The sequence below is a fragment of the Chamaea fasciata genome, unplaced genomic scaffold (genome assembly GCF_029207755.1).
Source record: "Chamaea fasciata isolate MVZ Bird 193981 ecotype frontalis unplaced genomic scaffold, bChaFas1.0.hap1 SCAF_13, whole genome shotgun sequence".
Taxonomy (NCBI): Eukaryota; Metazoa; Chordata; class Aves; order Passeriformes; family Sylviidae; genus Chamaea; species Chamaea fasciata.
The window spans coordinates 2,003,567-2,031,032 of record NW_027094098.1 but is presented as its reverse complement, the minus strand read 5'-3'; the positions used below and the strand labels follow the sequence as shown (position 1 = coordinate 2,031,032).

Here is a 27,466-nt window from a genome sequence, read left to right as displayed (position 1 = left end):
TACTTCAAACACTGCATTTATTACAAAGGTGCATAGAGTTTATGCCATTTGGTTTGAATACTTATGTTTAACCTACAAACAGCATACAAAGCGAGGTTACAGTATGTAACAAAAGCAACAATGGCTATCTAGTAAATTCAATATTCTACTGTCTTTAATTTCACAAAACATTTCTGAAACAAAGGCACTTACAGAATTTAAAAAAAAAAAGATGTATCAACATTTAAAGTCTTAGCTCCCTCCCTACAGCACTCTGGAGAACAAGTATGACATGAAGGCAACAGCTACTGGGACTGACACATCAGCTGTGCTTAAACTGAAAACTTATGGATCATCTCCATCTTTCCTGTAACCATGCCATTCTCTTCAGTATTTGAAAACAAGCTTCAACAAGGCTGCAGGGCAAGAACCAAATAAAATTTGGTCCTACACCTCATTGTTAATGATGATTAATGCACTAACAATAAGAAATTAATCACAATCTGAGTAACTGTGAACTGGACCATTTTATCGTCTTTCAGTAAGTTTTGTAACTGAATTAGTAATAGTACTGCTAAGGCAGTTCCTTGTACGTTAATGATTCATCTCCTCACTTCTATATCGTTATCACTTGCACATGTCCACTGAAGCTTTGTGTCCATTTTCAGGGTCCTTAACCCTACCCACGCCTCATCTCCCACCACCACACACAGAGCAGTGACAATTCAGGACCATCTGTTTGGTCTGTACAATTTCCACCCCAAAGCCTCGTATTTGGGAATGTCTGTTATTGCTGCCACCTTACTTTCCCCCCATCTCCTCAGGGATGAAGACTGAGCCATCCTGCCATGAAACAACAGATTTCCCTCTCACAACCCAAACATGACACTTTGACTGCCACGAGCTGCTGCTCCCTTTGTCACACCAGCTGGGGGACACAAAGAGCAGGGCACAGTAAAAACCTCAGGAAGCCCCACACTGGATGCTGTACCTGTGATCTCCCTGGGCTGGCTCCACCCAGGCTAACAAAGGTGCTGGAACAATCTCTACCCTTCTTCTCCATGAATAAACACCAGGGGTAGGATGTGTAGCAAGGGATTTATTTCTCCAGTTACTCAGTGCACTCCTAAAGAAACATTCCAAATTCCTAAGGCAACACTTCCTCCTCCATACAGGAACCACCATCCTTTTCTGGTTGTTCCCATGTAACCTGACAGTGTAATGCTGTTTTGCCCAATTTCTCAGCTGACAAGGCAGGAAAGAGGAGGAACACAGACACAGGATATACATGGATACCTGCTCTCCAAGTGCCTCCCAGCACCTTTCATGCTATTAACTTCAACACTCAGAGAGGTGTTAACAGAGGGCCACAGGTTGTCATGAACCCCCAATGTAAAAACTTTCAACAAGTTTCTTCTGAAATGCCCCAAAAACTTTCTTAAAAAAAGAATGGGAATAATCCAGAAATAGACTCAAAAAATAAGGAAGAGGAACAAGGCTACCTTTGACAGCAGCAATTTCCATCCACTCTGTGAGGTAAAACAACACCACCAAACAATAATATACCCCAAATGTAGAAACACAGGACAAAAGGCTCAATGGCCTCTCTGAAAAAGTAAAATCAGTGTAAAAGATATGTTAAAAATATTTCACTGATTATGTCACAGTGATACATGCAAACAACAACCCCGTTCTATGAGGATTAACAACAAATTGCATTTCAATGTCAGAAAAGAGAATTGTTGCAGACAGTGACAAAAACCCCCACCTTATTTGTTTGAGCAATAAAAGATTCACAAAGCCTAAAACCCCAGCAGTGTTAAAGTCATGAGGATGTCTCAAGGTATTTCATGACTGAAAGCATTACCTTCTTAAAAACCACATTACCTGGCTGTGACCAAATCCCTCCTTTCCCTGACTTCTCATTCTCTGCTCAGCTTATAGGAATGTTGAAGACAAAAGGGAGGTTTAATGCCCACTACGGCCCCTCACCCAACATATTGTTACTCCAATGCAGACTGGATTTATAGAGGTCTGTAATTCTTAGGTTCCTGCCACCTGCAGTTCCCACTAGAGACAGTGGGAAAAACCCTGAGCATCTGAATATGCCAATCTTCTGCTAACATCCCATCTCTCCTGTAAAATAAATTCCTTTTCTGTGTTGAGGCAGGACCGAATACTGCCAAGGGACCTCTGCTTAACATGTGATTAAGGGGCTGATTTTAATTCCAAACCCATCAACAACAGATGGCTGAAATAAGCTTGTCCAATACTACCTGAAGAAGAAATACTCATCCAATAATTTTCATGAAGAATTTTGAGGGTTTCAGCTTTTGATCTATTTGGTCCATTAAGTGGCAGAGACTCTGTTAATGTCTAGCTACAATACTCAACAGAGGCACAGTCTATAAACCTTAAAATTGGGACAGAAAACAAGGAAATAACCAACTTGTGCTATTTAGAGCAAGCTCAAATGCAATTAAACATGGTTTATTATCCCTTACTGAAGGTAAATGTGTTGCAAAAATTCCCTTTTGAATGGTAAATCAAATGCATTAAATGGCAGCTTACCTAACAACAGTAGCTTCAAAACAGGTAGCACTTACATAACAGGTATCAGGTAGTTTCTCAGAGGTTAAGTTTTTACATTTTAATACTGTGCAAAAGATTGCTACAGCTTTGGGTATTTGACAATGCTCATATTAGACCATTTCTCTCAAAATTATTGCACAGCAAATAGTATTGTGGTTCTGTATTTCTGAAATGCTCCTTCTTCACATTTCTCTCACTGTATCTAGAGCAAAATCTCTTTTTGTGTTTGCTTGAGGTATAAATTAACTTCCACAAGAAAAATACTCCTTCCTTGGAGCATTAAAAATAAGAAGATACTGAATTGATTTTCACTCTACTTAGACAAAAGATTGTTGTCTTCCAGAAAAATATAGTACAGGTGCATGGTGTAAACAGAACAAATTACATTTTGAAAAGTTTTGTATGCAGAAGCACAGTAGAAGAGCTTTTCAATAGGTGGGCTTCTGAGGATCCATGTAAGCAGGGTTGTAAGGGGGCTGGGTGGGGTAAGGGGCTCCAGCACCAGCTGCAAAAGCAAAACACAAGAAGAAAGAGATTTGTAAAATGTGCATTCTGAATTCCACAAGTAATATGGCAATTTCTGCTTTGAGCACACAGCTAAGAGGTTCAACTTAGCCAGTGTCTTAAACAGACTTGAAAACAGCTTGTGCTCACTCATAAAACATCTGCATTTCAGAAGTAAGATCACTAAAACCTTTGTTCTTGTTGGCTTTGGGGCTTTTTTGATGCTGAGTGTACATGAGTAGCCTACAGGGGAGAACCTAGTCTAAAAAAAAGGAACAGATCTGGCTCAAAAAGAGCCAGTGGAAGTCAGGGGTGCACATACAAGAGGATATACCTGGTAGTGGGCTGAGAAAAAAAAACAGTGGCCAAAAGTAAAAGGACTAGAGAAATCATCTTAGGATTCCTTCAGGGAAAATGCTTTCCTGCTAAGTGTCAACAATTAATTAAGGAAGTAAAATAAATAGGAAAAATATCCTACCACTACTGAACACATGAAAGAGTTTGACTTATATACCAGATGTGAATCCTTTGAAAGAGATCTTTATTTTTTACTGTTCTAAGAAAGCTGCTCTCAAGTGGCATTTTCATTTTCAGCTCTGTCAAACAGCAGAAGTTTGTTCAAGTAGCACCTGTTCCCTGGAAAGTGCAAGTGTGGTTATCTTCTGCTGATCTTGTAAAGTGAGTGGGTTTGGCTCCTGTGTGGCATAGCAGGTATTCTCCCCTGGCATGTAATCCAATTAACAGCCAGCTCCTTGGTTAACAGGCAGGAGAAATGAAGGAAAGAACTCTCACTGTGAGGCATTTTCAGCTGCAACATGGAAAGTGCTTTGGTATGTACCCAGGAAAAAAAAAGGCAAAAAAACAAAAAACAACTGTTTTAAAAACTTACAAACCAGCAACGGCCTGAGAAACAAGAGAGCAGAAGTGAAATGACTAATTTATTGGCTCCCTCATATGAAAAAGATGAAGCCAAAGCACTCCGGCATAATCCTGTAAAATCCACAGCTTCTTTGGCACTTATGACAGAAAAATAGAGTCAACAGTCCTTCCAAGTCAGTGTTTTCACATGTGGGGCTGGTTTGCATGTTATTAATGTACAATTTCTAACTGCATACAAATCCTTCACACCATGGAAAGCCATTTTATATTTGAGTTGTCCTGAAAGTTACTTTCTAAGGGCATTGTTTACTAGTCAGGACTATGTTACTTAAAAGGATGAACAGTGAGGTTTGCAAGAGGGCTGGAAGATGCTACAGGTAACAGCCCAGTTTTGGTCCCATCTGAGAGTCTGGTGCCAATTGTTCAGAGAACAGCTATTACCAGCAGAAGTGGGAATTAGTCATTGAAACAATAAAGCTGTATGAAAACAATGCTGTGAAAGAAGGAAAGTTGAAGAAAAAAGATTCTGGTAATTCTAACTGCAAGCTGTCAACAGACTTCTCCTTCCAATCCCTTTGCCGTGGGCAGGGAAACCTTCCATGAGACCAGGTTGTTCAGAGCTCCATCCAAACTGGCCTTGGACACTTCTAGAGATGTGTCCATAGCTTCTCTGGCCAACTTGTGCCAGGGCCTCACAAACCTCACAGTAAATAATTTTTTCCTAATAACTAATCTAAACTTGCTGACTTTTGGTTTGAATCCATTCCCCCTTGTCCTGTCACTACATGCTCTTTACAGAATAGAGCTGGCAAATATTAAATTAGAAAGGGAATGTGGAAACATCCAACACATGTGCGTATATATATATATATATATATATATATATATATATATATATATGTATGTATATATGTTAATTGGCTTTGATTTTAATATTAAATGTCAGCTGAATTAGTAAAGTGTTCTACTGGATCTGCTGACAGTCCCACACATTGCCAAACTTCGCCAGTACAGCTCCAGCTCACACCTCCTTTGGCAATGCTTAACACAGAAACAGCGATAGGGAAATTTCCACCAGGGTGAGTAACAGCACCCACCATAACTTGAGTTTCACGAAATTTGTTTATATTTCTATTAACATAGCCACAGAAAACAATAAATGTAAATAACACAAGATTTTCTCCAGAGCAACTATCTCTTTAGCTGTTTAAGAGATGAAGAAGCACTTGGTGCTGCCTTACCTGCCACAGTTTCATGATAAGCTGGGGGTCCTGCTGGCTGCATGGGGTAAGGGGGAGGGTACTGTGCAGGGTACGGAGCCACAGGCATCCCTGGCTGGGGCTGGACAGGCATGGGCTGGTAGCCTTGGTATGGAGCTGCTGGGTAGTTGGGTGGCACTGCTGGCTGCTGGGGATAGGCAGAGTGAACCACCGTGGTGGTGGCAGTGGTGGTCACCACAGCTACAGGCAAGGAAAAGGAACACGGTTAGTGCTGGTGGTCCCTAAACAAAAACCCCAAACAACTCCCAGACAAGCATGTGGTGGGAGGGAAGAGAACTTTTAAATGCTCAGAAAATATTTCAAAACATTTCTCTGAAACTTCACATTCTGGAGAGGCTTAAACGCTTATTTTTAATATTTAGGTATTGCAACTTCTGAGCAGAGTATTTTCACCTCTTATAGGGACACGGTTTCCCAGGAGGGATTTAAAAAAAAACCCAGCAACCTCCTCAAAGATGTGAAAAATAAAATAAATCTAGAGCTACTTACGCCGTGGTCTTCGACATGCTTTGTACAGACAGCAACAGGAACACGTGAGGCACAGAATAATAGTAACAACAATCACTGCAAAAACAGTAACTCCAATGGCAATAAGGGTTCCAAAACTGCAAGAGAGAGACCGCCAGAATAGGTAAGAGTGACACCTTAATCAAACCTGCAGCAAACACATTGCTCCACCTCCAATCTCTCAGTACTTAATGCACTAAGAAACAACTGTGCAAGGCAGTGCTGCAGGAGAGGTCAGGTCTGCTAAGCCGGGGAAGCTGAACCACCCCAGACAAAGGGGTCTTTAGTCCCTCTCATTTTAGTCTGACTCTGTTGTTGTTTTAGTGAACACACAGGTTCAGAGCATGCCCACAATGAAGCCTCCCAGCTTTTGGGGTGACAGCAAGTGCTTTCCACATTCCCTAAGACTTCCCAGTCCTCCAATCAAGACAATCTCAGCACTAAACAGACTCTTGGGGGGTTCCTTGGCATCTCTAAACAGGTATTTTAGAATCCACGTTTCAGTTAAGAAGAACAGAAATTCTGACTTTACTGCAATGGCAAGTATGCCAGGCTACATTGTGGGATACAGAAACACTCCCTAAAACTCCCAAATTTATTATGGGAACACCAGAGACCTCAACAGCTTTGACTTCTGTGATGAGCACCAAATGATGGAGGCAGACAAACCCAGTTACCTCTGGAAGCTTTACAAGTTCTATTTACCACACAGGGGAGAAAAGGTATCACAGCAAAGCCAGTGACAATTCCCTTTAAAGTGCTAAGTGAAATGATCTGTTTCCTACTGTGTGAAATCAATAAAGCCCATCTTCCATGGAAGCCAAAGTCTCCAGCATTCTTACTTCTTAAAAAACACACTATGCATCAGTTTTGGGAACAATCGCAGGAAGCCAGTTTTAACGAACAACCAGCTCTAAAATAACGACCAGACAGCCGGTTTCGTATCCATCCTGCTTTTGCCTGTTGGTAGAGATTTTGATTGCAAAGTTCTCTTTGTTTTTTCCCTGCTCAGTTTCCTGTTAACAGTTTTAAACAGAATGACACATCTCCACAGCATCCAGCAATTTTCACTTGGCTACCAAACACCCTCCAAATGTGAAAATTGGATTTGAATATCAGTGACACTGTAAGGTTAAATCAGTCACAAAAAGAAGTGCAAAATGCTTTATCCCTAGCTCAAATTTAAAAGACCTCATCTCAGTGTCTTCTAGAGCAACTTAACCCTTAGTAAGCTAAGCAGTGACTGAACACAAGCACTGACAAATAAAAAAGGATCAATTTAAAATGCATTCTTTCCTTAAGAGAGGTTGCATCAATTTTATTCTCTTTCTGCAAAAACTAGAAGAAAAAGCTTGAGTGAAATGTCTTTCAAAACAATGATTTTATGAAACTGTATCTAACATGAGCACTGATTTTGTGAAGCACTAAATACAGCACTATGGATACAACCACGCAGTACTGAACGGGATACTGTGGACTGCCCCCACGTACTCCAACTGAGCATTTACACGTAAAACAGGAAGCAGGAACTGCTGCAGCCTCCTGAGGTCACAGGAACCATGTCAGAAACACTGCCAGGAAAATAAATGGATTCCTGCAACACAACCACAGGATGTAAGGGTGAAAATAATGTGTTGAGGAACACATACATGTTTTGCCCCATTTATTTGCACCCTTATAGAACATTTTTGAGACGAAGACCTAAACAGGCACTCCTAAACACCCAGCTTTTAAATGCCCTCTCATCCTCATGAGCATTAGCTTCACTTCAGTGCAGCACGGCCACCTCATCACCATCCAAACAATCCAATTTCCTTCAAGCCTAAAAAGCCAAATACAAATGCGATTTCAAGAGAAGAAAGAAAACAGACAGAGAACTGCACTCAATGGATTTGTACACATTTGAATTACACATCCTGATTCCAATGTTCACAAGAAACAGCAAGTACACCTGTGACAAACTACAGACACCTTCAGAAACTGCAGGACAAGAAATGTCAACTGCAATTTCTGATACTTGTGGGGCAGCCAACAGATTTTTCTTTCCTCTTGTTTCCACTGCTGGAGGATCAACCCTGAAAGAGCTCTCTCACTAGGGAAGTTGACATTGCTTCCATTACACACAATTATTCTCCAGCATTAGCAGAGACAAAGTGAAGGAGTTTTCTAGGTTCTTCCTCAGGCTTTTTTTCCCAGTAAAGGAAAATCCACTTTTTTCTAGTGAACTATGCTAAGGAATGGAATTCTTGTGTCAAGGAAATAGATTACGGCTGACAAACACAGCTAAAATTCTTCACTTGTACAGACAATGAACTTCTTGAACTTTAGGCAAAGGCTGGGCAGAATTAAAGATACCAGAAAAATTGAAATAAAGTGGAGAAATATTTACTCATCGTAAATTACCAAGCACAGCAGGAAACTGGTACAGCTTCCTTATCTTTCACGACAAAATTAATTTCTGATATGAGGAGAGAAAAGAGCACAAGCCCATCTGCAGCCAAGATGGCCATCAACAGATAAAAACACTGACCATAGGCTCCATTTGTTTATTTTTAATAAAGTTTTCTGCTCAATGAAGCAATTATCTTGTAATTGCAGACCAAAATGATAAGCTTTCAGAGACAACCCAGTAAAGTAAGTAAAGTAACTTAAAGTAAAGAAAGGAGTTAGCTCTTCTCACAGTTCTTTAAGGAGTGTAGCAATCGATTGCTGGCAGGCATTTTTATCACCTACTTCACAGCAGGTAATTCTTCTGCCAGTGCTTGGGTTCATGCAGGCTAATGTCTGAGAACAGCACAAAGTAAGGAGACATTTAGAGAAAAAACAGTAAGTGCTGTGAACTTGTAATCCATGTCATCAACACTCTCTTTCAACACTGAAGTTCTTCAAAAAGAATTTTTTTTCTAACTATTTTTATTGACAATCAAAACTAGCAACACTCTTTTGGAATTTCTGCATGGTCAGTCACTACCTGAATGAAATGCCTTTTTACTCCACAAGTACTGAGCACTGCTTGAGCATTTAAGTCATATGCCACTACTGAAAAAGGTACAGGAAGGCTGCCACGAAGGGATGACAGTCAAGTGAAGTCAGAATGGCCCTCAACATCCTTTACTCAGTGAACCTTCTAACCTTCATTGCACACACTGTATAAAGACTCTCTTGCAGTGTGGTAACTCCCTTCTTAGACAAAAAGTGCTTCACTTGACTGCTTTCACCTGATGAATCTGCCTAAAGGGCTCTAAAATAGCTGGAAAAAAAACATATTCACATTAAATTATAATTTAATTACTGTTAGCATTGTACATAAATGAAAAAGAAAAATGTGAGGGATTGTTGCTTACAGATTCTTCCCCGAATGGTTAACCATGAGAAAGCAAAAGCCAACCAAAACTGAAAGCACACCTGACTCCTGCATTCTTCAAACAAACGTCAGAGAGCAGAAATCAGGGTGGCCACAGCACCAGCTCAGAGTGCTCTGCTGGCGTCAGTCACAATTCAGGTTTCCAGACTCCCACAGTATATATACCATAGTCTAAATAAAGCACACCCAGTTATAAACAGCTTGAGCTCGTTCACTGACATTTCCTCCTCCTTTCTCTTCACAGAAAAGTGAACTTTCGCCAATGATTTAATAAAAACCAAACTCAAACGTTTTTGATATCAGTTTTACCGCAGCAATGACAAACTCCAACTTCTCATAAAATGTACAGGAAAGCAAATACGGAGAGATTTACTCCATTTAGTAAAATTGGAGAGATAACATCCTGCCCTTTCCTACCAACACTTCTCTACCCTACCTTCACTCCTACTCCGATCCTCTCAGCTTTGGAAAGCACTGAAGTGTATGTGTAATGAGAATGTCTCACAGACTCCCCTTTAAAGCTGTCTAAATATTCAAAATATCTATCAGCTCACACAAAGGGAGTTACATGCCTATTTCACCCCTTTCAGGACTGAATGAGATGCAATGGGCGTATTAAAACGTGAGAACCAAGCCCAGGATCTAAAGAATACCATTTGTAGAAGTTAATTCTCAAGGCAGTTGTTCATGCTGGAGATCTCCGTCTTGAGGAGTCAAGCGGAAAAAAAAAAAAGTAGAGTTTATTTAAAGCATTTTCAAATATCAAAGTTCTGATTCCAGCAATGTATTTTTAACTCTTCTTAATAGTTTGAATCACTTAAGTCAGTGACGTTTTGTAAGCTGATACAAAGGGAGTTTTCACATATCTATGCCTTCATGTGAGTAGGACACACTAAAAATTGTCTGAAAACAGAAAAAAATATCCAAATGAACTATGAGACCACCTAGTTATGAAAAATAAGTTTAAGCAGCTTTTTTATTGTGCAAGTTTTAATCTGTTCCAAGATTTGTTCCATGCTTTGACAAACACATTGGCAAAGTTCTTTTCAAAAGCACTGCTGCTTTTAAAAACAAACATTTACAAATAGCGAGTTATGGTTGTAACACAGGGTGGTCTGGAAAGCCTTCAAAAGACAATCTAGGTCTTTCCTAAAAGTAAAATAAAAAATTGAGTATATGTGTGTCATTCCTTACTGCTTCAGAAGAAGACCCAGTTCCCAGAAATGTGATGAAATGGTAAACATCCACATTTGCCCTGACTCAGGTGTAGGGCATGACCAAACAAGTCCCCAGAGAGAGATGCTTAACTAACATTTTTGTCACAGCCATACAACACCAGATGCTGCCTCTAATAATTATTTATTTTTTTAAAAAGCAATGAGTTCCCAAGAGCCTTTCAGAGGGATTAGTTTTTACAACTTTATTAACAACACACTTCCTCAGTTTAATGTTTTAGCATAAAAACTCAAAACATAAGAACCACTTTCCTAAAGATTAAACAAAAATAATTTACTATTACTCAGAAAGCAAACTCACAGGAAAACATTAGGCTGATTTTAACACTTACAAGAGCGACCAACCTATTTTAGCACAGCCAGGAGCTTCAGCACAAGCAGACAATCAAAATATACACCAGAGTTAAGCCTCCTAGTCCAGGTGCAATCACAGTAATTGCTGGTGCAGCCTTGGCCAGCTCCCCAAAACAGGATCTCTACATGATCAGGAAGTTTCCAAGTGATTCTTGTGGTAGGCAATAGACAGCCTAAGACTCAGATTGAGCAGCATGGTTTCAATTTTACGGAATCTTGCTTGTTTCATCAGACTGGCAGGTCTGAGTAACTGCAAAGCCATTTTACAAGCTCTGCAATGCAGTGAAGTGTGGATTGGAATTGTGATGCCAGGTGTTTCAGACAAATGTTAACTCAATTAGCACTTCAGAGTGCCTCTGCTGGGGTTCTGCCCATTTACAGTGCCTGAATGTCCTGAAAAGGGTTTCACTTTTTTTTTGACTAACCCCTCAGAGCAGCACTAGCTCAAGCCATCACTAACTGCAAACTGCTCTAGCACTCTAGCAGGGACATAGATTAAATGAAAACCCCCAAAACTCAGCATTACTTTCCTGTGGTAATGCAGTCCCTATACCTCTAGCGGGTGCTTCCAAATAGGGAAGGAGTTTGACTTTACCTTTTGACATGTTAAGAAGTTAGCTGGAAAGTTCTGTGGATTTCTCTTTGTCATTGGCCTGGAGCCAGCCCAGAAGCATAGACTGGACCCTGGAAATGTTACTCAAAGACTCTTGGTACACTCATTGGGCCAAGGGCCAAAAAGCCCACCTAAGCTTCAGGTACATAAGAGAGAGAACAAAGGAACTCCACGCTTTTCGCTTCTCGAGGTGCTGTAGCAGGCAAGGAGTTTATCTCTGTGCTGTGCTCGGCTTTGTTAATTTGCATTTTGTATTATTTCTCATCTTTATTAAAACCCTTTTAGATTTTCCAAAGCACCCGCAATCAGCCGTCTCGGTTATTATTACAGCCACATCCCTGCAAGGCTGGACCCTCAGCAGTGTGGGTTAAACCCAGACTTTCCATAATTCTTTTGAAGTACTGCCAAAAACAGAGTTTGCAACGGGAGCCCCAGCAAAACAATCCCTCTGTTTACCTGCAGTATAAACAGCCCTGAGCTCCATCCCCCAGAGCCCACAGCTGAGTACAGCCCAGGGACCTAGCTCTGGTGTGAGAAACAACTAAAGCAATAACAGTAATGCCATGGGAAGCAAGAAACTCTGCAACTGCCAGAGTGCTATAGAAAAAGAGAAGGCAGGAGTCTTTCAGGAAGAAGTTTGCTAAATATGTACTGAATTGAGCCTTTACCTGTTTGTTCAAATAGGAATCTGATGTGGATTACTTTAAGCCCAAAATAATAAACTTTAATTTTATACACAAAGACCTACTGAAAATAAACTAACTACTATTTTTTAATATTATATTTACGTTTTTTAAAAATTCTCCGTTTTTATGAAATAACATGTTTAGCACAACGTGTTCTTAAACAGCCTTTATGAGAAAGTGGCAGGGAGGGAACTTCCTGGAGTTTGTGGTTTTACTCAGACATCTGACATCCTGATCCAACAGGTTATTATGGAATATGTATACAAGCATCTCTTCTTGGTCCATGAAGAGTGCACTTGTACTAAATATGTCTGTTTATATAAATCCCTTTCTAATACATACTAAAAACACAATTTTCCGGCGAAGTTTGCCAAGAAATCTATTATTGAGCACTTTGCAGACAACTGAGGGTAATTGCTGTAAGTAACTGGTACATTAAAATATGCACATAATAAGGGGAAAAGTCAAGGCTGCATTCAGAGAGACTGAAGTCTTTTATCAGCAGTGCAAGAACTAACACTGCAGCTTCATCCAGGCCCCCAGATAATTTTCAGTCCACTGAACCCTCAGCATATAAGCTGTCCTTAAACAGAATCAAAACCATTTGCTTCTGCAAGTGGTAAATAAATTTTAAATGTTCCTTTAGTGGCAAAAAAGAGAATGTAGATTGATTCCAGATATTTAAGGCAAAAAACATGAGTCAGTTCCCTTCCTACCACCCACTTCAAGGACACAGGATGTTACCCCCCACACCCAAATTAAAATTTGGCAATGGGAAGGATTTTTCTTAGATGGTTAACTGAATAAACAGAACAAGTTTAACTGGGAAAAAACCCCAAACCACAACTAAGTGCCACAAAAAAAAATTCCCCACAAAACCTGCCATATTATGAATTTGCTACTGCCAATACCATACTAATTCTAGAAAGGAGATTTAAGCAACTAATTAGAAACTAACTTGGCTGAAGAATTAAAGGATTTTTTTTTTTCCTGGCAAATTGAAACCTGGCGTATGACTGGTCAAATACACCGGAACTGCAGTAAAAGGAAGTTTGGGCTAGGTTACATCCACCTGCTCTGCCTGCCTTATAACCCAGCTTTTATAGGGAACACCTTTTTCTTCACCCACATTACTGATGTATCATCAGATATATAAAATTTCCAAATGCTGTTCAGGCATGAGTAAAGTTTAAATTACATAAATCAATTATCCTACACTACTATGAACTGACTCTGGAATATTACTCATCCAGCACAACAAGGATCATCAAGGAAAATCTAACACTGTACAAATGAGAACAGACCACTGCAGCAGAGGTGACATGTGGCCAACCACTAATTTTAAATGGCATTGATTATTAACAAGACCTTCACCAAAAAAGTCAAAAAAGTGACTTTGATGACTAGTTCCATTCACAACCTAAAAAAAAAAAAAAAAGAGGTTTTCAAGTTTACCTCTCTGTGGAATTGAGAGCCAGAGATCATGCTAATAAAAAGAGAGGTGTATCGTATCAAAAATGAATGGTATAAATTGTTTTGAATACAAAGATTTTGTCAAAAGGCCAATCTCTACACAACTGGTAATTTCCTGAAATTAAACTGTTTTGTTCATTCCACCGAATACCCGACAGCTGCAGTTTTAAAAGGCTGGGCAATGAGGGTACTCTCCTCCTCCCATAAGACATCTACAAAAACACTATCTGTGGCACATATATCGAGCTACACCTCAAGCCATGGCTTTTTTATGGCAGTATATGAAAAAGCACAGTTGGAGCTACCTTTGGAACTCACACGCTCAACTTTTTACTGATGCTAATAAATAGCCATCATGCTATTTTGAACATGTTTTTAAAGGATTTTCTATTTCTTGGGTCATAGGATCCTTCTCTGAGAGTTACCTTACCTGCAACCACTTCCACAAGCTCTCTCCGAAGTCAACTTGTATGTTAAATTTTACTGTTTTCAGAGTTACACAGAGGCACAGCAAAACCCACAGGGAACACACTACCCTGGTAGGTACCTACAGTCAACGAAGCACAGAGCCACAGAAAAAAATTAACTCCTGAACGAAATCCAAGTGATCAATCTTGCAGTGTCTCTGCATGCTCAGGCCAGGTTGTCTTGTTTGTTGCTGTCACACAGCTCTCTGTGGTTAGCAGAGCACACTAACCCAGCCATGCACATCTGACTCTTGCGCCAGGGCAGTGTTTTTCAACCTCTTCTTCCTGCTTGGTTTCTGAGGAAACCTAAATGCCTTTAGCAGCAGACACCACAACTCATAACTCTGCCACCTTCAAGCAGCTTCTTCACCAAGAACACAGTGAACAAAAAACCAAGCACACCCTGCAATGCAAGTCACCACTGCTAAATGTGAAAGCTCACGTTTACTTCAGGCTGGTAAAAAGCACAGGATGTTTTTTAAAGTAGCTTCAAATCCAAGTCTCAGCTGTTTCCAGGCAAGAAGCTTACATTCCTTGGTGAGATTAGCCCGTGCCTGAACACGAGCCTCACAGAACAGGATGTATGCAGCTTAACTCCTTTCTTACAGAAAATACCAAGGACCAGCACTGGAAAAGAAATCCCCTGCTCATTAAACAGAGACTGCTTACATTTTTAGAAGCTTTTTTCCAATTTTCATGGAGTCTTCCCTCTGGAACCATTCCGCACCCACCTGGACACATTCCTGTGTAACCTGCTCCAGGGGACCCTGCCTTGGAGGGGGGTTGGACTAGATCATCTCCAGAGGTTCCTTCCAACCCTAACAATTCTGTGATTCTGTAATTATCTTCATGATTTACTTTCTTAATCACTGGCAACCTATTACAGATCCTAGAGTATCCAAACAGACCAGCAAGTGTAAACTGAGGTCCCTGACAGTGATAGCAGGGCAGGAGAAATGAGGCATAGTTCAATATCCCAGTATTTTTGACCTTGTCTGTGGAGAAAATACAGGCTTGAAAATATCTAAACCAGACAAAGCAAATGAGGGTAATCATATCTTCATCAGACCATATCACTGTTAGAAATATGCTGGCTTTGACAGGTTAGCCTGTAGCAGTCTATTGCAGATGTCACATTTCAGGCAGGCAGAATGACATGGATTTTCTTCATATCACAAAAGGACAAGGAAGCCACAAGACTAGATGTGGCTCAAACCCCAAATGAGCACATCCCCATCCAACAAGGCTGGTCTGTCTCTGCTGGCTAAAGCTTCCCAGAAAGATGGACATTCTGCCTCTCCCTTCTCATAAGGAGGAACAGCCTTGCCTCAAGCATTACTGTACCTGTTACACAATCTGCTGTAACTTAGAGGCAGAAATTAATTCAGAAACAGAGCCCAATTAACTGTGTACACAGACATGGGAAGTTTTGTTTCCAATTACAAAGCCCAGTATCAGCTGCCCCAGCTACATTATTTTCTTCTGTAACTCTGATACAGATGTTCTGAATTGCTCCACCTCCTTAAATGCTCAAGTGCTTCACAATTAGTTGAATTGTGGATATGAGTCATCTAATTTCCTTTTCCAGTAAGGGTCACTATTGGAAAATTGGCATACCAAGGCTAAGTAATCACATTACTAATGAAAATAACAAGTTCTGTCCTGGTGAATCAGTGCTGTGCTTTTTGCAGCTTCTTAAAATAAGAATACTACGTACAGCAGAATGAAAAGGGGAAGCCAACTAAATTCACCTTACTGCTCACAATCCATCTTTGAAACCAGAGTAAAGCAGGGAAAAACTCTGTAATCCAGTTAAAATGGGGAAAAAAGTATCCTGAAACACCTTCCAGTAGTAAACTCTTGCCACAACACATTCCCTAGCAGGAGAAATTGGAGAAATTGTTTATGGTCAAGGAAAAATGGTGACAAATTTATCAAGTTCAGCAGTATGAAACCTATGCCTACATCCTGACCTAAAAGCTCCACATGAGCTTTAAGAACTGATCAACAAAGTAAAAGGCCTGAATCTGAGTTAACCCTGACTTTTATACTTTTCCTAGAACGCTTACATTTGCTTCAAATGCAGCATTCTAGGAATGCAAAATGCTTTCAAGTACTTAAAAGTGCATTATTAAGACACTCCAATGGACTGTAATTTATTGTCTTTAAAATGTCCAAAGATCATAGGGTATGGACTGCTTGCAATGTGAAACACACTTAAAAGGATTGCCCAAAGTGCATGCCTGCCTCAACAGCACCTGATACTCAACATAAATACTGACAGACAGTAATATTAAAGGATGATCCTAAAAAGAAACCGACTGAAACCTGCTGCTTTGCTTGCACTTCTACAGAAGACTTCAGAATAAACACAGCAAAAAAGCAAAAGTACAAGCAAACTGTAAATTGCTCAGCCAGGCAAGACAACAAAGAACAAACATTCCACAGTAGCCCTTCCCTAATCCTGTCCTTAGAATTAGGCTGTAATTGTGGCAAGACTTCCAAGCAGAGAGAAGAAACACCCAGATCACAGGATCCAGTGGCAAGTCCACAGGGAGTTTGTAACTAGCCCTCAGAAAGGGGAAGCTCTTAAAAAGACAGGATTTGGGAGCAGTGTGCCAGGATAACTTGATCTAGAAATCAGCCCGATGCAAGAATGGAGAACTGAACATTTTCCGACCCATAATGCCAGGAAACCATCACCTCCTTCTCAAAGGCAGTGTCAAAGGTAGTATGCGCAACTCCTAAGAAAGAATAGGGCACTAAAGGAAAATGCCCTTTGTTGCCTCCTGTCACGTTACAAACTGTTCCAACAGAATGCTTATCTTGTTGTAGATACAAAGAAATAGTCCAACGTCAGCCCTTCTCTCTACAAAGCGAAGAATTAAACCAACATAGCCATCAAGAAACAAGGCAAAACCTGCCTTTCAAAAGAAATTGGAATGGAGAGAGAGGGTGGAGTATACCCTGCAGGCAAGGAAGCAGGACAGCTCTTCCAGAAGGAATACTGCTTACTACTTGGTTAAAAAAGCACAGAAACCTCAACATACACAACACAAAACACTGGGCAATGTCTGTAACTAAACAACTACCTACTCGGTGTCCCACTGGCTGCAGTCACAGACGGTGCCACCCACTGCAGTTCCCAGTATTGAAACACCCTAAATGGGACAGCTCAGTCATAAGTCATTTTGGAAAGCTCTGAGATGTGGTTTGCCTCCAGATTCATATCCAGGTGGCTTTTCAAGGACAATAATCCTGTGAGTAATCACCACCTTTCTAATAAAATTGCCTAACAAGAAGGTAAGTTTGATGTCAAGTCTAGGCCTTTGCAAAACAGTAATTTTTCAAAGCTGCAATGGGAAAGGGAAAAGAGAAGTCACCCATCTTCTCAAGCTGAGACATCCATAGTTCTCTTTTTAGACATTCCATAGCTGAAAACAAAGGTAACTAAAACAATTTAACTACTCCTTCCTACATTTCTTTTCTGTCATTTACAAAGAGCAAGCCCTGACCTCAAGCGAAGGCTCACGCCTGCTGTACTGAAACCACACATCTGAAGACAAAATAGCAGCCTAGCTGAGAAGGGGCATTCCTCCTCCAAAATATTTGTGACATCAAACCCTTCTCCTTGTGGAAGAGACCAAGGCTCCAAGACAACCACACACCTCCACGGCAGTGCCTATTGCCTTTAGCGCGGCTCTTTCCTCTCCCCGCAGGAAAAGATGCGCCTGACTTTACCCAGCGCGGGGGCTCCGCCCCGACCCGCGCCCACCGCTCCCGGGGGCCACGCCGCTCGCCCGGCCCCGCTCACAGCCCGTACCCAGCCCGCTCCGCCGGAGGTAGCGGGAAGGCCGGGCGGGCTCCCCCTGCGGCCGTCGGGGCCCCGTCCGCAGCCCCCTGAGCCCCGCCGCTTACCCCATGCTCGCCGCCGCCGCTCGCCCGCCGCCCGGCCCCGCTCACGTCACGGCGCCCGCACCGCCCCTTAAAGGGGAGCCCCAGCGCCGCGCCCGCCATCCCAGCCGCGCAAAGCCAGCCAGCGCTCGGCGTCAGCCAGCGCAGCGCCGGAGTCACCAGCCTGAGGAGGACACGGAAGTCCCGGAGCGAGTCCAGGGGAAGCCACGATGTTGATAAGAGGGCTGGAGCACCTCCCCTAAGGGGACAGGCTGGGAGAGTTGGGGCTGTTTAGCCTGGAGAAGAGAAGGTTGTGTGGGCACCTCACAGCACCTTCCAGTGTCTGAAGGGGCTCCCAGGGAACCAGAGAGGGCCTCTTTGTCAAGAACTAGAGTGAGAGGACAAGGAGTAATAGGTATAAATTGAAAGAGGGAAAATTTAGGTTGGATGTTAGGAAGAAAGTTTTTACTGTGAGGGCGGTGATGCACTAGAACAAGGTTGACAGTGAAAGCTGTGGATGCCCCAATCCTGATAGTGTTCGAGGCCAGGCTGGATAGGCCTTCAATAAGTGGGACATGTCCCTGGCCATGGCAAGGGGAGACTGGGAATAGATCATCCTTAACGTCCATTACAGCCCTGTAATATTCTGTGATTAATCCCTGCCCTCTCTTCATCATCTTCTGCACTGTCAAAGACTGACACATTTTTACAGCATGACTCTTGTCATCACCAATACAGGCTTAAAGGAATTCACTTCTTCCCAAGACTGAAACATATGGAGAAATATTGACAAAAACTAACTGCAAAAGATGCTAGAACACCAAGGAGATACTTCAAACAAAAGCAGATTTTCTTCCAGAGCCACTATGGATTTTCTAAGAGTACAAAGCACAGAGTAATGGCCATAAACTAAAACAGAGGATGTTCCACCTAATCATGAGGAAGAACTTTGTCTTGTTAAGAATGAGAGTAATGGAAGAGGCTGCCCAGGCAGTGCATGGGGTCTCCCCTCTGGAGACATTCTGGTCACACCTGAACACATTCCTGTGTCACCTGCTCTAGGTGACCCTGCCTTGGCAGGGGGATTGGACTGGATCTCCAGAGGTCCCTTCCAACCCCAGCTGTTCCGTCATTCTGTGCTAATGCTTCAACCTCCTGTTTAGCAGGGAGGACAGATTATTATACACAGAGACTGTTATGGTCTTATAGCAATGTCCAGCTTCTTCCTCATGTCTCTCCTTCTTCCAACACATACACAGATTTTGAGTGCTCCACACTCTTAACACACAAATAAGTATTTCTATTTTTGTGTTCTAGCAGCACAGAATTATGGAATTGTTTAGGCTGGAAAAGACCTTTAAGATCACTGAGTCCAACTGTTAACCCAGCATTGCCAAGTTTGTATGTCCTGATTACACAATGAAGAACCTCTAGACAAATCCCATTTTAAAAGCTTGCATGGCTTACCTGGGGCCAGAAGAATCAAAGAAATCATCAGGATCCTGAAAAATCTCTGAGTCAGAGATCCTGTAACAAGAGAATTCATCTCAAAAAATGGAATTTGTGACTTAATCAAGTTACCTAGCTATGTTTCAAGTGCTTATGAAAGATAATGTACACTAAAAAGAGATTGTTTTTGTTGCCTGTGATACTAAAAATATGGATTTGACAATTGCCTGACAGCAACATTCCAAAGCAGTTTGGCAAAATCTAAAAACAAATAGACCATACATAGATTTGGAGCAGCTGTGGATAAATGCATTTCCTGCGTTAGCCCTAAGTAACTAAAGTTAGTCAGTGATTAACAACAAAAATCAACAAATTTAGCTTTTTACTAAGCTCACCTTCACCATTAATTAAACTTAGTTTCAACCAGGTAATGCTCTGAAACAGACATCCCTGCTTTGGGGAGGAGAGAGGAGCAAGCACAACAATTTGTCCACCCCACTAGGGGTCATATTCTCATCATCTACATGGAGAAAACCAAACACCCATTTTGTGAGGGTTTCTGTTCCCTTCAGTCAAACTGAACCAAAGGCAGAACAGAAGTGCATTTCAGTGTCACTCCCTCCTCCACATGGCTAAAGGATATCTGACAGTCTTTGCTCCCACACTACAACTGCACAATCATCACGACCTCCAAGGACCAGATTTGTACTTTGAACAAGGTCTCTCATGTCTGGGCAAAGGGGACTAATGCTCACTTTCCCTGCAGAGATGTGGGTGCTCTTCTGTGCTTCAGAGACAACATCAAGCTCAGGCCAGTGTTTCACCCCAGACATCCTCCAGTGGTTAAGCCCCACCTGAGCCAGGTGCAAGATAAGCAAGTGGCTCAGCTCAAGTCTGCACCCAACCAGCCTCCCTCGCTGATTCTCCAAAGCAAGCCTGGCAACTTTCCAAATTATCTGCTCTGTGACTACAGGCAGAACTCCACAATAGGTGGTTTTAGAGTGTGTCCTCCCTGCTCCTTTGGGATGCCTTTCACTTGGTAACATTCTCCATCTGGAGCAGGTACCACTGGTACCTATCTGGTGTCCTGGAGCATTCTAAAGTGTCAAGTTAAGCTTTCAATAACAAGGACATGATCTAGTGCTACTGACAACAACAATCATTTTAACAAACATCAATGCATATTGTATCAGCTCTTGAAGCCCTCCCACCAAGGTAAAAAAAAAAAAAAAAAGCATATTAAAGCTTCATCCCAACCAGTTGTTGGACAGCGATTCACGGAGTTCCCTCATTTTCTCGCTGATCTTCTTTAAATCTTCCACAGTGTCTTCTAGGTCAGGCGTCCTCAGAAAAATTAAATAGAGTGCAAGTATTGGAAAATGATCAAGAAGACACACGTCAGTTCATGCATTAATTTATCCAACTCATTGTTCCCATTTTACAGTTAAGTAACAGGCATTCATGCTGATCCCTGATAGAGATATGGAGGAGAAAGGTTATTTAGGAAGATTTAACCACAAACTGTGTTTTTGTCATTTGATGACAGAATTATAATGTGTTGTATACATTCATTTTGCCTCATACCTTTCATTAAGCTGATTGCACTGGAATTTTTGTTCATCAAATTTTAGGAATACATTAGAGCAGCAGTATGGATCCAGACAAAACCCACAGCAGAAATCAGGACAGGATTGTGCAAGTCGTACTTTGTCAAAATAACCAGCTCATCCTGACAATCCTCACCCAAAACTGAAAAGAGTTACAGTAGTAAGTAAAGAAATAAGCATACAAAGTCTCTTTCTCATACCGACCAGATCACCTAAGTTAACATTTAAATATGCTGAAAGTATTTGGGTCAGGTCTTGCAAACCAAGTACTTCCTTTTGTGTATTGCAAAGCTAAATACTCCTCACACACAGAGAGTATCTCATCTTTATCAAGCACCTCTATCCAAATGTTCACACAGATATAAGCACTAAACTGCATGAAAATAAAAAATGCCATTGATACTCTCTTTACTATATCTGATAGTAGCTACCAAATTACTGTAAAGGCTCCAAGAGCAACATCAGTTGCCAAAAAGGTTAAAAATACCAAAAAAAGCCCTAAGATCAGTTAGAAGAAAATGTTAAATTTTCCTAGAGATTTGCCTTGATGGAAAAGATGCAACACTACCACATTCACTGTAGGTTTGGGTCTCCATGTGACTGGTTGTTTTTTACCTGTTGCTTTGTCTACTTCACAGAAAATCCTAATCCTGATAATCCATTACAGAAAACAGATGTCACACAACAGATTCTTAGAACTAAAATCAGTCAGGTAGAATTCTCACTGCAAGCATCGCCATGGTGCAGCTACAGTGGTAATGCAGTGGGGATGTTCATGTACCAGGATGGCTCCCTTAGGGAACATACCACACTTTCCAGAACTGCACTGGGCTGACACATTCCTTAAGAGACTGGCTGTTTTCTCTGTCTGTGCCCTCCCAAGCCTGAGTAACTGCACCAATAAGAATGGCATATTAAAAGCTTTTAAACTGCCATATAAAAATTCTCCTCAAAGCTTAAGCAAAAATCATCTCCCAAGAAGGGTATCACTTCATTTTTCAGTGACAAATGCTGCAGTCAGCTGGTTTCTATTCTTCATTTTCCTTCCTATCACATAAACAAGACATACCCTGATATCTTGCTCCTAAACCACACTCCATCCAGAAAACAAATTCCTTCAGGAGTAGTTCAGAGAAAGCAAACAGGAAGTGGCAAAGACAATATTTAAACTGACTTTAACATTTGAAAATTCACGCTTCACTCTCTGGCATCAAGAAATACGTAAATATTTCAGCTGTTGCCTGGAATAAAACACAAAACCTTTCCAAACAGTGTCAAAATGATAACATAAATGCAAGACTTTAATTGCATTAATGGTGCACAGGATGGTGATATGTACATTTAATACAGTATTTCTACAATTTTTACAAGGTTGATTGGTATAGCTATCAAATATCGTCCAGTAGGAAGACCAGTTGGTTAGGTAATTCTCCCCAGGTTCTGCCCCACTGGAGCCCCCTGAGTCTTCTTTAGCCTTACACTTTATTGTGTCTACGATGTAAGGTGCAAAACAAAATGTTCTTGCTATACTTAAGATTAAACGGAATTTCAAGAATGTATTAGTAAAGGTTGAGTAAACTATGGGGGAAGACATGAAAAGTACTAGATGTTGTAACTTTGTATTAACAGTCTACAAAGTTACAAATACATGGAAAATACATAAAAAGCTAAAAATATATAGGCATCACAGCCAACCATAAAAAGAAAAAATCTTCTAAGGGTGTAAACATGGAGGTTCATTAAATAGAAGCAAAGAGGAACTTCTGTACCCACAGCACAGTACTTTTTACAGCTTTACATATGCTTACACACGGTCAATCAAACTTTTCCTCTGCAGACACCTGACTCCTGCCTCCTTCCTTTCTCCATAACAAGGAAATGACAGGCAGCTAAACCAATTCCAAAATACCTTGTGAAATTACACAGCAAGGCAAGAAACAAAATTCCCCCCTTTATCTCACAATTGCACTACTGCAGCACAATAAAATAACAAGGAAAACCAAAGGCCTAGGCTGGCTCTCAGGTGGCTGAGCTGAGCTAACAACGGCTGAGCACGCCAAAGGAGAATAATTTGGTGCCTCTGCTTTGTTCCTCTCTTCTTCCATCAGCTGTGGCATCCATGAGACTCCTCCTCAACTGAGTGAATTCTCCAGCTCATCAGCTGATCAACTGATGGCACATTTTTCCCCAGCTGGTCTTCTGATAGGTTAATTATTTTAATCACTTGAGAACAGGTACAGTCTGCACCCAACCCAACACAATCCAGTTACTGAGGGGTTCCTCCTATCCTGCAGGGCATCAGCGTGATGATTTCACACCATCAGTACCACAAAAAACCTTTTACAGACCTACCAAGTTCCATCTGGAGAGCAGAGCTGCCAAACTCTTCCCACCCAGTCCCCAATCACTGAAATAAGTACTAACTTCCACCCCTATTTATGCAAAAGCAGCTCGCACAGAATTACAGCTATAGCACCTTCATGGTGAGTCAGGTTAAAGAACCCTTTTTCTGGTGTTCATATCTTGATGTACTTACAGATAAAACTCTGACCATTTCAGCCACACTGATTTCAGCTCAGCCTCCAATCTGTGATCCTGGATTACTCTGACCAAGTCAAATGTCTTCTTGCGTGTCACAAGCAACTTTCCCGCACAGGTTTGTGCAGAATTTAATCTCTCTGATCAAGTGACACCACTGATATTTAAAATATAAAGAATGCTTCTCCTTCTCTGAGACCTCACCAGCTAAGTTCTATGATTGCCTCTGCTCTTTCTAACCAGGCAAAGGTGGGAAAGACCACACGGTCCATCCTCTATGCACAATAACAAAATAGCAACAGACAGGGCTGCTGAAAAAAAAACCCCAATTATGAATAATAGCATTTGATGTATAAACTCAATCATCAAAAAAAGCTTACATAAGTAGTGCTGCTTAATGTGATATCATCATAGAACACCTCAGTGTTTCTACTATCTTCCAGTAAAAGGGTAGAATTTAATGTGTCGAGGGGGAAAAGGTGAAGGCTTTTAATGGGATGCTTCAAGAATGACCAGCAGCCACTTTAGTACATCACTGCCTTACCTTAGTTACCAGCAGCCCGTATCATCAGGTGGTGTCCCGCGTCCACTGCTGGCCGACACCGCCGCTCAACACAAACTCACCCTACTTCAGCAGAGGTTTTCCCTCATCAGGACTTTTCCCTCGGCGAACCCAATCCCGCGCCAAAGACGCTGTGCGAGCGTGGGCACCTCCCGCCGCCGCCGGGACCACGTGCCCCGCAAACCACGCGTTCCTCAGCCCCGACACCACGGTTCCACAGCCCCGCAAACCACGCGTTCCTCAGCCCCGACACCAGGGTTCCACAGCCCCGCAAACCACGCGTTCCTCAGCCCCGACACCAGGGTTCCACAGTCCCGCAAACCACGCGTTCCTCAGCCCCGACACCAGGGTTCCACAGCCCCGCAAACCACGCGTTCCTCAGCCCCGACACCAGGGTTCCACAGTCCCGCAAACCACGCGTTCCTCAGCCCCGACACCAGGGTTCCACAGCCCCGCAAACCACGCGTTCCTCAGCCCCGACACCAGGGTTCCACAGCCCCGCAAACCACGCGTTCCTCAGCCCCGACACCACGGTTCCACAGCCCCGACACCACGTGTTCCTCACGAAACTGAGGGGCTGAGCTCGCAGCCTGGGCCCCCCCACGCCGGGGGCTTCGGCGGGGCCTCCCCGGGGGATGTGACCCCCGCCTCCGAAAGCGACGCCGGGGCCCCCCCGCTCGCCGCTCCCGCCCCTCACCCTCTCCCCGCGCTCACCGGGTGCCGGCAGCAGGACGAGCGGAGCAAGGAGCCCAGCGCGCCCCGACACAGCGCCTGAGGGCGGCCGCGCCCCGGGGCGCGCAGGGAGGGGCGGCCCGCGGAAAGCGGCGCAGACAGAGGGCGGGGCGGTCCCGGCACGGGAGAGCCGAGGCGGGCCCTGACACCCGATCCCAGTTCCTCGTTCCCCACTCCCCGATCCGGGATCCCTGCTGCCCGGCTGCGGCTCCCGTTCCCCAACGCGATCGCTGCAATACCAACTGACGGCTTCTTTCTCCCCGAGGGGACACCTCATCGCAATATCACAGAGTCATTTAGGTTGGAAAAGACCTCTGAAGATCATCGAGTCCAACCAGTGACTGATCGCCACCGTGTCAACCAGACCATGGCAACAAGTGCCACATCCGAGCTTGCCAAGGTGCTTGTTCCCTGAAGGAATCACTTCTGTCAGCATCAAGCTAATGGAGTTATGTCATGCCCTGGCCTTGGAAGGCCAAGCAAAACACCGGATAGGCTGGTGAGAAAATCCCAAGCACCAGAGTTTGTTTTGGAAGGTGGCTGGTAAAAGAGGATCACTGGGGACACTCTAAAGGCAGGAGCTGAAGAAAGCAGTCACTCCCAGTGCTGTCACACAATTAGTACTTGGGACTTCCGGGCAGTTCAAGTTTCTGTCCTGATCCTGAATTACATTTCAGGCCTGGATTTCACATTCCTTTTCCCTGTTCTGGTTGTATCTGAGGCATTGTCTGGTGGTTGTCCAGGCAGGCTCAGTAGTGGACTCTGATGCTGGCTGAGGAAACATTTCTGCTGCCTGGGCACTCCACCTGAGCCCACAGCTTGGTCTGCCTTCCCCTGGGGACTGCTCCTGCCTCTGGATCAAAACCTGGGTTGCAGCACTGTTGCTAAAGAACACCAGGATTGATGAAGCAGCCCCTTGGTTGCCCAATATGTTTCTGAGGGTAAATGGCCTCTGCTCTAGACTTCCCTCTGGTTGCTTTTTTTTTCCTACACAAGACATCCTCACAGGCCTTCCAGAAGGTGTCTCAAGGAGAGGTTTCAATCTCCCCTGCCCTACCTGCTTCCTAGCATATTGCAGAATCTCTCCCTCACAGAAGAAGAAGCTCAGGTGTGTTAGGAGATGACTTGGGAGCACTGGCAGAGGTAAATGGTCAGCAACCCAGAGACTGGCACAGGCCTCTTCCACACAGAATCCCTTGTTCATTTCAGGTAAATCCTTCAGTTTGGATCCAGTCGAAGACTCAGGGAAGTTTCTTGACCATGTGTCAGATAACAGGTGTAGTGTACACTCAAGTCTTGGTAGGTCCAAACTTGTGACAGGAGGAAGATCTCTCAAGTTCAAGAGCTTTCTCAAGGTGCTTTCCAGGAAAAGGCTATTTCTTGAGCTCCACCAATGCTATAACCAAATGCATGTGTGAATTGTGGATAGTTTTCCATACCTGACCTGAAGGTTGTATGTGAACTCAGGAACTGTATCAAGTAGATTTTGTAGATTTGCAGACAAGTAAACAGAGACAGAAGTGGAGAAATTCTGTTGCTTTCCAGAAGTGAATTGTTCAGTGAATCTACAGCTCCACTGTCCCCCAGTGTCTGGTGTTAAGATGGAAAGAGTGACTGAATTGTGAGGTGCTGTGATTTCCCCATGCCTTAGGAGAGCGAAACAAACCTTAGGAAAGAGAAAGAAACTGTTATTGTTTCTCAGGCAGAAACCTTTACATTTCCATGAGTCTACTGTAAGAGGCCTGGGTTTATAGGCAAGGAGAAGCTGCCCAAAGTCAAACTTCAGGACACAGAGCATTTTGTTCCCACTGGCCCAGTGTAATGGTCCTGTGGCCAGATACTTTTGTCAGGCCCAGTGCACTATATTCTGCCAGTGAAGTGGGGTCAGGGCCAGCAGTGGGGGACGGTGCATGGTAGGTCCTGCAAAAGCACCTGGGCTGGCTGTGGAGATTCTGGGCCCAACGCTGCAGGCTGCAGCAGTCTTGGATCCACACAGGCCCTGGGGTGCTGGAGCATCTGACATTTTCTGGATCTGGGGAGACACAAGAGGACCCTGATGGTAGCTGGCTGGTAGTGCTGGGGCTGCTCGAGTTGGGTGCCAGCGAGCTGTGGGGGTCGTGAGGCCTTGGCACGAGGTGCCCAGAGAAGCTGTGGCTGCCCCATCCCTGGAAGTGTCCAAGGCCAGACTGGATGCGGCATGGAGCAACCTGGTCTCGTGGGAGGTGTCCCTGCCCATGGCAGGGAGGTGGAATTAGATTACTTTTCAGGTTCCTTACAGCCCAAATCATTCTGTGACTCTGTCTTTCTATCTTGAAAGCGTCAGATGCTCCAGTCCACGCTCCCTGGGCCCATGTGGATCCAAGACTGCTCCCATTTGCAATGCTGGACCCGGAATCCCCACAGCCAGCCTGGACACCACCACAGGACCTGCTGTGGACATCCCCCAGTACTGGCCCTCGTCCCACTCCACAGGCACAATAAAGTGCACTGAGAGGCTCCACGCTTACGTGTCGACTTCTTCGTCCTCCTCTCTCTCCACGGGCAGCGTTCGGGGTCAGGCCCAGAGGCTCGTTGGCTCCCTGGGAGTCGGCAGCACCTACCCTGGCCTCCCTCGTGCGGGCTGGCCTTGGCCGCTTGCCCAGCTCCACGGCCGACAGCTTCGCGTCTCGGCGGCCCCGACCCTGCCCGGTTTCTTCGAGAAAAGTTCACACAAGCACCGGGGGGTTTCTGCCCCCCGTCCTTCCCCGGGGC

The 27,466-nt window shown here is 43.4% G+C and overlaps 1 protein-coding gene across 7 annotated transcripts; it reads right to left on the bottom strand.

Annotated features, from left to right (window-relative positions):
• SHISA5 (shisa family member 5) lies at nucleotides 1–27,466 on the bottom strand. Of its 7 annotated transcripts, none has more exons than XM_066195140.1 (7): nucleotides 27,316–27,466; nucleotides 25,773–26,381; nucleotides 20,534–20,620; nucleotides 19,295–19,354; nucleotides 5,724–5,839; nucleotides 5,196–5,414; nucleotides 1–3,076 (listed from the first exon to the last, which is right to left on the bottom strand). In XM_066195140.1, the coding sequence occupies exons 2-7, from the start codon at nucleotides 25,784–25,786 to the stop codon at nucleotides 3,000–3,002; spliced, it is 573 nt and encodes a 190-aa protein (XP_066051237.1). In that variant the 5' UTR covers nucleotides 25,787–26,381; nucleotides 27,316–27,466; the 3' UTR covers nucleotides 1–2,999. The 7 variants fall into 7 exon arrangements, with proteins under 7 accessions (XP_066051237.1, XP_066051238.1, XP_066051242.1 ...); XM_066195141.1 differs by lacking the exons at nucleotides 25,773–26,381; nucleotides 27,316–27,466 and adding exons at nucleotides 23,966–24,049; nucleotides 24,698–24,804; XM_066195145.1 differs by lacking the exons at nucleotides 25,773–26,381; nucleotides 27,316–27,466 and adding exons at nucleotides 23,975–24,049; nucleotides 24,698–24,804.

Coding starts and splice junctions, on each gene's coding strand:
- SHISA5 (XM_066195140.1), bottom strand. Junction 5,840..19,294: donor TTTGATTCTTCTGGCCCCAG/GTAAGCCATGCA, acceptor TCTCTCTTGCAG/TTTTGGAACCCTTATTGCCA. Junction 5,415..5,723: donor AGCATGTCGAAGACCACGGC/GTAAGTAGCTCT, acceptor CCTTGCCTGTAG/CTGTGGTGACCACCACTGCC.